General features: G+C 46.8%; 1 protein-coding gene across 4 annotated transcripts; it reads left to right on the top strand.

Annotated features, from left to right (window-relative positions):
- Positions 1 to 255: 255 nt before the first annotated feature.
- On the top strand, positions 256 to 7,542 carry LRATD2 (LRAT domain containing 2). Of its 4 annotated transcripts, none has more exons than XM_064396878.1 (2): positions 256 to 664; positions 1,493 to 7,542. In XM_064396878.1, the coding sequence occupies exon 2, from the start codon at positions 1,498 to 1,500 to the stop codon at positions 2,392 to 2,394; it is 897 nt and encodes a 298-aa protein (XP_064252948.1). In that variant the 5' UTR covers positions 256 to 664; positions 1,493 to 1,497; the 3' UTR covers positions 2,395 to 7,542. The 4 variants fall into 4 exon arrangements, with proteins under 4 accessions (XP_064252948.1, XP_064252923.1, XP_064252940.1 ...); XM_064396853.1 differs by having other exon boundaries at positions 257 to 687; XM_064396870.1 differs by lacking the exon at positions 256 to 664 and adding an exon at positions 841 to 1,057.
- Positions 7,543 to 10,297: the final 2,755 nt, after the last annotated feature.

The following is a 10,297-nucleotide window of genomic DNA, read 5'->3' as shown; positions in this document are numbered from 1 at the left end:
TGTAGTCTATTTTAACAGCGTGAATTTACCAGTTAAAATAGTATAAAAAATAAACCCACCTAGCACACTAACTAGGCATTAATGAAAAAGCAAAATATTGTTTTGTGTTCTCCAAAACACAGAAAACAAAATATTCCCACCAGATCTCATAATGCCTTTCCAGGGGAGAAAGAATCATAATCTTCTATATTGAAAAAGAGACCGAGCTCTTGGAATCGGAAAGAAAATAAATTAATAAACCTAATTACACACTCCGCGCATGGAGGAATCGAAGGCGTTAAGTCAGCCCAGGAGAACCGGGCGCTTTGATTGTGCTCACTTAACAACTTCCCCGTCACCGTGCGGGGCCCCAGGGAGGCACCTCCCGGCGCTGCCCCCGGGGCCGCTCCGCGCCTCTGCGCGGGCACCGCGGCGCTCGCTCCGCCGCACACCGCGGCTCCTCTTCGCCTCTGGGCGCCGTCCCGGGCAAACTCCGGCTGCGGAGCCTCCCCCCGAACACACCGGCGGGCTGGGCCGCCGTGGCACCGCTCCCTTAAAGGCGCCGCGCCTGTGCGAGTTCGGGCTGAGCGCGCTGCCCGCGCAGAGCTGCGCAGCGGCGGCGCCGACAGCCCTGCGCCCGACCTCCGCCTGCCAGCAGCCTCGGCGGGGAGCGAAGCCTTGGCATGTAGGAGCGAAGAGAGGGAAAAGGTGCGGGGCGGAGGGAGGTGAGGGGGAGGAAGCCCGGGGGGAGGCTGAGGGGGTGGGGTGGGAAGCAAGGAAGGGAAAAAAAAAAAAAAAGAAAGAAAAGAAAAAAAAAAAAAGAGCTGCCTCTTTAAATGCTGGGGGCTGAGCGCTTGTCGGGGCGTCCGTGGCGGATCCAGCCTCTCTCCCTCCCCTCGGCCGTGCCTCTCCGGCGCTCATGCCCAGCCGCGGAGCCGGCGGCGCGGCGCTCGGGCGCTGCCGCTGCGCGGGGAGCAGCAGCCGCGCCGGGCCGGGGCCATGATCCGGGCGCGCCGCCGCCCCGCCGCCCGCTCGCCCTGAGCCGCTCCCGGCGCCGCGCAGCCGCCGGCCCCGCGGGGTAAGTTCGCGGCCGCCCGGTGCCGGGGGAGGGCGGGGAAGACGCACCTGGCCGGCGCGGGGGTGCGCTCTCTGCCGTCCCCAGCTCGGACCTCCCCACCTCCCCAGGCGCTCGCAGCCCCTCTCTAACAGGTGGCTCGGTGCCTGCCCCGCTCCCCGGCGGCTCCTGCGCCTCTCTCCTTCTCCTCGCCGCCGCCTAACAGGTGGTGGTGCCGCCGCCGCGCCTTCCTCCGTCCAGGTAGGGAAGTCTCGTGTCCCCCTTCCCCCCCGTCCCCGACGGGCTCCCGCGGCCCCGGGGCGCTGCTGGAGACTGCGCTGAGCGGGGGGAGCCGGGACGCCCGTGGAGCGGGGAGCCGCGCTTGTGCCCGCGCTGCTTCTGTGGGAGCCGCTCACCCGCGCCCGCCCTCATAGCCCCGCCGTGTGTCTGTCTTTGCAGCGGGCATGGGGAACCAGGTGGAGAAGCTGACCCATCTCAACTACAAGGAAGTTCCCACGGCCGACCCGACAGGTATGGACAGAGATGAAGGGCCCAGGATCGGGGTCTCCTACATCTTTTCGAATGACGATGATGAGCTGGAGCAGCAGCAGGATTCGGTGCATGACCTGGGGGGTGAGAACCCTGCCCTGCAGCCCTACGATCCCCAGCTGCACGAGGTGGAGTGCTCAGTCTATTACCGGGATGAGTGTATTTACCAGAAGAGCTTTTCAGAGGAGGACACGCAGCTAGAGGAGGGTGATGAAGGAGGTGGGGGGCATCTGAGCACCTACACCCCGGAGAACCTGCTGAATAGGTGTAAGCCAGGTGACCTGGTGGAGTTCGTGTGCCAAGCCCAGTATCCGCACTGGGTGGTCTATGTGGGGGATTTCCAAGTTGTGCACCTCCATCGGCTGGAGGTGGTGAACAGCTTCCTGACCGATGCCAGCCAGGGCAGACGCGGCCGCATTGCCAACCAGCTGTACCGCTACAAACCCCTCAGCCCGGCCGTGGTGGTGCGCAATGCCCTGGAGCAGGTGGGTTGCAAGGACCGGGACTTGAGCTGGAGAAACTCGGAGTGTTTTGCTGCCTGGTGCCGATACGGCAAGCGAGAGTTTAAAATCGGCGGGGAGCTGCGCATCGGCAAGCAGCCCTACCGATTGCAGATCCGGCTGGGGGACAAGCGCAGCCACACGCTGGAGTTTCAGAGCCTGGAGGATCTGATCATGGAGAAGAGGAGGAATGACCAGATTGGTAGGGCTGCCGTGATCCAGGAGCTTTCCAGCCACCTGCAGGCTGCAGAGGAGGAGGAAGAGGAGGAGGAAGACCATCATCATCCAGGTGCTCAGACTGCTGTGGAGTAGCAGCCTCAGCACTACCATTCTGTTTAGCCTGGGTGATGGGGATTAAAACTGAAGGCTTCGAAATTGAGCTGTTATAAGCCCTTTGGGCTGCTTCGGTGCAGCTTCATTCCAATCACATGTGAAAGGAAGGGGGAAAGCTGCTTAAGTGTCTGTGCTTTAGTGCTTAACTCCTTCAGTGCTCGATGATAAAACCCCTGACTTATTTGTAGAGGATAAAACTCAGGGCAATTCTACCCCTCTCCTCTCATACTTCTTTCCCTTCCTCTCTGCCATATTCACACATAGCCTTTTCCTCAACCATCTGCCAGTAGGCCTGACCCTACAAGATGCTAAATGCCTTTGACACCTACTTATCAGCAGAAGTTAATAGTATTTAATGCCATTAAGAAGTAGCCAACGACTTCCAGGACATGACCATGTAGCTCTGAACATGAGGATATTGTTTTCCCTTCTCTGCTACTGTTTCTCTTCAGCTGTGGCTGCTGTTGGTATTGCAAGGAGCTGCTTCTCGCCTGGTTGAAGGCTTTGTGGGTTTGGTAACCAGCTCCCCAGAAGGTGTAAGGCAGAAATCTCCACTGATTTTAATGAAATGGGTTTGATGTGCCTGGTGCCTTCTTAATTGATGGGAGGTTGCAGGTGGGCTGGGGGACCTTCTCCTTTGCCGTCAGCATGTGGTTTTGGGGACATAAAATATATTTGTTGCCAACAGGTGTCAGGGAAGGAAGTTTGCCAGCCCAGTTGTACTCTGCTCACTGGTGTGTGTTGGGACTCCTACAGGCAGATGCTGAGCTGTGTCAGGGCTCATTACAGGCTGCCTTGGCTTCTCCTAAAGCAAGTGGCAGAGCTCCTGATTATGTCTGTAATGCACACAGAGGCAGTAGAGGCAGGTTGCTTATGTGTAAGAGTATGTCTTGAGTGAGCTGTCCCTCAAGAGGGTGACCTCTTGGCTGGGTGCTTCTGGCTGTGAAGCGTGCCACAGGTTCTGCCCCACAGTGAACGCAGCTGTGATGGAAGGGAGCGCAGGCTGGAAGACATTACAGGACTGCAAGGGCTTGGGTGTTCCAAAGCAGTTTCCTCTTCATTAGGGATTTCGTATTTCTTTTTTTTTTTTTTTTTTGCTAATTTCTATGGTATGCAGCTGAGCTATAGCATTAGAGGGGAGGACATACCTCCAAAGTTGTGCAAGTCCTTCAGGAAGGGGGAGTGCAGTGCTGCCTGCCCTGAATATTCCCTGAACTTTTATTCAGCTGTTGAACTGATCTCTCACACAGGCAGCCCTGTCAGATCTTTGTCCTGGGATCTGGGGTGTGTGAACAAGCACTGATTTGGAGGCAGTTTCTAATTGAAAATTCCTTCCCCTTAAAACCCAATATGATGATGTGAACTTGAAGATAAGCTTGAGTTCATTTAAGTAATGGAAACTAACAGTGTGATGTAAACTTGAAGCATAATTAATATGGTCTTCCCCGAAGCTGTTTACAGTTATACCACAAATAGCAAAGTACTCCATGTCCTTTCCACCTCTGTGACAGGAGCAAAGTTTGTTGTTTAAGAATAAGTAGGTACAAGCTTTTGATTAGTTAACACTATATGAAGCAACATTGCCAATTTGAGCCAAGTGGATTGTGGTGTCATGTTTTCTGCCTAAAATCTACAAGCTAGGATTTGGCCTGTGAAACACAAATCCAGGGGAGAGTTTAATAGCAAGCTCCCTTAGAATGCTATAGCTCAGGTGCCTGCACTAAGTGTGGCTTTTTCCACCAATATGCAATTGAGTTATACTCAGGTTACTGTGGTTGTCAAGCAGATGTCTAACCTTGTTGTGAAAGCATATCTACCCATATCTGATCGTGATAGGGTTAATATGTGGTTAATATGTCTGCACACAGGTTTTATACAACTACTAGTAACTGCTGAAAGCTGGAATGATCACTGAGACAGTCTGAAAAAGAGTGAAGGAGAGTCTGTCTGTTGTACTTCTGACTGATATGAGACAACAGATTATCTAGACCATGAGCGAATGTCTAGCTGTGGTTTCTTTCATACTGAAACCTTGTACATAACAAAGTTTATTTCACTGTGTAATATAGCTATGTAAAATAATATTTTCCTAGAGATATTTTTGGAAGTTTAAAAAAAAACCTTCATAACCTTGCATTTGAAAGTAAATTGTTATGCACGTTATTTTCCAGTTCTCTGAATGGGTTTATTTTTCATTCATGATCTAAAGTATATTCTAGGTCATAAAATATTGAAACTGGTATAAATGTCAAATATTATGTATCTACAGGGTACTAAACAGTAAACTAGTTGTGAAAATATTTTTCCTTTGTGTCTGAAACATCAGAAGTATGACACTTAGCCATTTCTCCCCTTCTGAGATATCCTGAATAGTCTGGCTTTATTTTCTGTTTTTTTCCCCACTTTTTTCTTTTTTTTTTGGGGGTGGGTTTGTTTTTTTGGGTTTTTTTTTGTTTTTCTTTTTTTTGTTTTAATTAAAAAGGACCAAATCTGCTTGGGAATTGGGAGCAAAGCTTCTTTGACCAGCTGAAATCTTGTCTTGTGCTGTTCTTGGTGCTTCTCTGTACCGGTCATGCCTTTTGGGATAAATTCCCCCACAGGCACAAGGCCTTAGCAAAGAATTCCAGAGCTTGCCGTGCTTTGCTAGGAGAGAGAGTGAAGGAGGAGCTTGCCTCACAGCAGAGTTTGGCATGCATTCTGCTGTGTTATAAAACCTCTGTGCTCCTCTGGCATACAGGTGTTTGATATTTGGAATCATAAAGTTTCCCTGCAAGCTATGTTTGGGAATTTATTGTCCCCTGACATTCCATTATGTGTAAAAGTAAAAGAGGGTGGAAAGCTTGGCATTTTTAAAAATTTTGTCTGAAAGAGGCCTACCTCCATACAGGGATTTCTTATTCCAGCAGATAAAGATGCAACTGTTGAATCTTTAACAGGCAGGTCCTTTTCCCCTACTTGTTGATTAGGCAGTGTTATTTAATAGGTGCTACTAAACACCACTGCACACGTTTCTAAGCAGTCTGGTTTTAAAGCCATGGACCTCTAATGACCTGGATTGTGAGAACAGAAATTGCTGTAGAAGCACATCTCAACTGCTTGGTTTCTTGTCTTTGCTGTACTTTGCTCAGTTACTGTCTGCAGAGTAAGCTGGGATTTCTGGAGCTTGATTAAAAAAAAAAAATCTCCCAGGAAAACTGGCTCTTGTGTATATGTCTACTTCAGGAGTTTTACATGGATCACAAAAGAGAAGGGAAAGGAATAGATAAAGTGCTCTTCTCTGCATCTGCTTTAACACAGAGATATGCAGGTGTGCTCCTTCTGCAGAGCTTGTGCTTCAGCAAAGGTCTTAAGTCTATATTGAGTTTAAAATTTTGAGCAGACCGTACCTACTTGAGGCCACTTGAGAATCAGTAAGCCCATTCTTGTGCTTGAAATTAAGTATATTTACATTTCTTTATGAATAAGGGTCTGAAATTTCAATATGATGTCTCTGGTGGGAGTGTGAAGCTTCTGAGGTTGCATAATCTACAGGGCAGAATAAGTAGTGCAGTGAAAGCTGTTTCTCAAAGAGCCTCTTGTCCAAACAGCTCATGGAACCCAGCCCAAACTTTGGCCTCAGTTTCCCTCTGGAAATGCAGGAGCTGCACTGATTTGGTGAGAGGTGTGTTAAGCAGCAGTTGTAAGCTAAGCTGGTGATCTGCAGATTCCTCTGGTATCTTTGTCTCATCATGCTTGAACTTTCCCTTGCATTTTTAACATTTAAACTTAATATAATTTGTTTTAAAAGCCCTTTGATTGTGCAAACATTAATCTATATGAATTTACTCATTTGGGTATATCTGCTCCTGTGAATATCAACATGCACTTGTGAAGGCTGGCAAGGCTGAGCCCCAGATGTGTAAATGTAGCTCCAGCTAGGAAATGTAGATGAGCAGTCTTATTTCCCTGGAGTATTGGTGTGTTTGATGCAAATAATGCCGTGGAAAAGACGTTGTAGTAAAACGTACAATTATCCGTTGATTAAGTAATTTTAAAAACACAATTTAGACATTTACCTTCCATGGCAGTGAACAAAGACATAAACTGAAGACTATATTTTGTTATCCCTGATTCTGTGTGAATGCAAGGTATTGATTACAGCAACTCTAGAGCTCCTCTGGCCAATGTGGTAGGCAGCTGCCGAGTAGGCAGGGAAAATTCCCAAAAGCGATTTCAAAACCTGTATTTTCTTACTTGGAAAACTACATTCTTCAGACTGAAGGACCCTAGACTATGGAAGTAAACTTTAAATTGTTTTGTATAAATGAAACCATAGGCAAACTCCTTTTGTTCATTTGATTTCACTATTCCACTCAGTACTATAATAGGTAATATTGTGTGATTAATCTGTTCCGGATTTTGAATGTAATGGTGGTTTTCTTTTTCTCTTCTCCTTTGGTTGAGGTTTACCAAAGGTCTGTCCTTGGGTATGTGAAGTGTGTTGTTGAGTGGTTTCCCACGTGTGCTTTTCTGACAATTAACAGCACCAACCATAAAGCTAACAGCCATGTAGGAACAAATATTTTTCAAAAGCAAAATTTTAATTTTGTATAAGAGATCAGAGACTAGTAACTAAGTAGAGGTAGGAAATACATTGTTTCCAACCACAGTTTCTATTTGTAAGAAATCTACTATTAATTGAGTATGCTTGACTACTCTTAAAAATCAGTGTGCAGTGATAAGGCGAGGAGTATTGTATCATGGGCTTAGACTTTCAGATTAGGCTTTTTCTTTAACTGTGAATAGGAAGAAATCAGGGTGATTTTGAACACCAGTGGTTTAGATGGTTTAAATTCCTTTGCATTAATACTGGATTAAAAGCTTTCTTTAAATGCACACTTGAAATTCCTAACATTGTAACACTTCATGAAATCATCCACAATAAGAAGTGTAATCACAAATATGATTTTTTTTCACCATGAGCATTTTCTGTAAGCTGTCTTTTGTCAGTAAATGTTGAATTGTTAGTGCAAATATCTTCTTTTCCTGAGAAAGAAGTACACATCATTGATTGTACCATTTCCTTCAAAATGAAGGGCATTTCATAGTAACTCAAAAGAAATAAAAGATTTATAGTGTCTTTTACAACCTTTCTTTCCTTTGATTTTTTGAATAGCGTGTTTTTCTCCAGCTTTTGGAAAAAAAGTTGTAATTTCTCATGATGGATGCATCAGTCACAAAACAATATTTTCAGTGCCTTCACACATCAGATCAAAATCTAACTCTTTGGTTGTGTTCTTGCTTCAAAGAAAGAGGAATAATAATCTCTATAAAAGGCCAGAGCATCAGATGCCTAATAGGTGATAGCTGTATTAAATCCAATGAGGATCTGGCCCATAATTTAATTTTTAAGTGGAAAATTAATTCAGCAACAGATCATATAGTATTAGCTGGCAGCAGGGCTTGTCTTTTCTGCCAGCAACTGCTAAAGGAACAGATGTAGTGTCTGCTAGAGGGAGAAACGAGAGAACAGAACTCACAGGGAGTTTTTGGGGAAATCTGTACAACTGTTCAGTTTGTGTGTTTTGTCTCATGGCAGATCCATGGCTGCTGTGAGATCATCGTTCTGCCCACACCAGCCTTGGGGATGTTGCTTAATCAAGGTGACAAGGGTTGTGTGTTGTGGGGAAATATGACACCCATGGGGTAAGCATTCTTAATCCATTAAAGCCTTCTGCTGGATGCATATTCACAATGGCAAAAAAAGTGATACAACCAACAAGCTGTACTTGTGCTCAAGATCCTGACCACAAGGAGCTATTTGAATCTCACACAAAAAGGACTGCGTCAGCTCTGGCAAGGATTCTTTGAGTGAAACCATCCTGAGGAAATCCAGCTGTAACGAGATGAGACTTCTGCTGAAAGTATCGGTGGAGATTTAGCTCTTCTGTGGGTGGCAGCTGTCTGTGACAGCTGTCTTATAGGTGTGAGGAAGTGAGACAAATTTTTATATCAGAGACAGCAGCTTTCAAGGCTCAAGGCTGCAGGTGTGAATCTACCATAACATCGAATTTGTAGCTCTGCTATGGACTTAGGTGACTTTGAACAAGATGTATAAGGCACCCAGCTGTGCTCTGTGTGACTGCAAGAGTGCCTGAATTTTCAGGTGTCTGATACTAGATTTGAAAACATGAAGATGATGTGATTTAAGTGACTGGATCAATATGTGAAAATCCCTGCTCAGTTATCACTTAGCACTGGAGGCCACTGAATTCTGAAGCTTCATAGTTTAACCTGTTTTTTGTGCATGTGTGTTTATTTAGTCACCATAGTGTTTTCTTGAGGCTCTGGGCCTTTTTTGTTTTCCCTGAAGTTTCTCCAGGTACATAAAGCAAAGCAGTCCATGTATTCTCTCATAGCCTGTGCCCATAGAGAGGGAGATCCTGCTTGCTGGATCTCCCTCCCAGTGGCTGCTCCAGAATTTATGTGACATCAGTTACCAAAAAGAAGCATCTTGAAAAGGACATTTGCATTGCCCTTTTATGTCAGAACACACCTGAGCTAGAAATAGGGTAATTTAAAATGCAAGTAGTGGGACATGGGTTATGATGAGGTCTCTGCACTCCTGGCTGGTTGCTCTGAGCACTGGGCTTATACAGAGGGTTTTTCTCTTCGGTTCCCTCTTCAGTGCACTGTGGGTCGTTTCCAGTACAACACCCATGAAGGTCCACCCCACAAAAATCTGGGAGTGATGAGAAGATTGAATCCCCATCATCCCCAGGCAGAAAAATAAATCAGCTTTCAGCCTTCATCTGTCCTGAAATTCTGCTCAAGTCTCTAGGATACTGTATAAAATCCTACTGCCCACCACTAACATTGCCATTGTCGTTGTAAAGGAAGATGCCCAAGTTTAAATTTGAGTGTTTGCCTTGTGCTTTTTTCCAAAGAGCTCTGCATTGTGGCAGGAGGCAGTGCCTGTGGCCAAAGTCAAGGTGCCCACGGGCTGGAGGGGAAAGGAAGGGAAGAGGGAACAGCAGACTTGCATAATTATGGCAAATCCATAGTGGTGGAAGGGACTGCTGGAGATCCTGTAAACTACCCTTTTGCTCAAGACACATGCAACTACAGCAGGTTCCTCAGGGCTGGATCCAGTTCTATTTTTCATAGCTCAAATTATGGAGACTGAAGATTTCTTATTGTAGCCTTTCACCACTCATGTCATGAAGGTTTTTTGTATTTGATTTTTGCCAAGGACCGCTTGATGATCCATGACACTTCTGTTTGGCTTCTTTCATGCAGGAATGGACCATTCTTTGTTTTCCAATCCAATAAGCAGAGACTGCCTGTCCCTCCTTCAGCTGGAGGGTCAGGCTCCCCTGTATCCAGGAGAACATCCAGTCAGCCTCCTTTTCATCTGTGTAGCTCCAAAGTGTGCTGACTTCTTGCTGCAGCTCCTTCCCTTGGTCACAGGTGCTTCATCAGCACAGACCTGCAGAAGAGGAGCCCCAGGAGCACCCTGCAGCCTGAGATTGCACAGCACAGCTGGGTCCTCCCTGTGGCAAGGGCCCCAACCCTCCAGTTGCTCTCTCTTACTGAGTAAGAGAAGATGGAAAAACTCATGGGTTGAGATTAAGACAGGGATCCATGACTCACAGGCAAACCAGACACATAACGGTGAAAATTACATGTATTGTCAATGAAGGAAGAAAAGAAAGAGAGAGAGAGAGAGAGAGAGAGAGAAGGAAGGAATTAAACCAAACCTTTCTTCCCTTTTCCCCATAACACCAAGGGGTGGAGATGGGCTGTGGTGAGTCTCTCCCAGCCCCACCTGGCCACTCCTCCTGTCCTGGCACAGCCCTTCCCTGGGCCACAGGAGTGTCTGTGCTCCAGGTGAGGTGTTGTC

Source organism: Passer domesticus, chromosome 1, assembly GCF_036417665.1.
Source record: "Passer domesticus isolate bPasDom1 chromosome 1, bPasDom1.hap1, whole genome shotgun sequence".
NCBI lineage: Eukaryota > Metazoa > Chordata > Aves > Passeriformes > Passeridae > Passer > Passer domesticus.
The sequence above is the reverse complement of the archived record's forward strand: the minus strand, read 5'-3'. Positions and strand labels throughout refer to the sequence as shown.

What these genes read in the sequence shown, in the direction of transcription:
- LRATD2 (XM_064396878.1), top strand. Translation starts at nt 1,498, where the DNA reads ATGGGGAACCAGGTGGAGAAGCTGACCCATCTCAACTACAAGGAAGTT.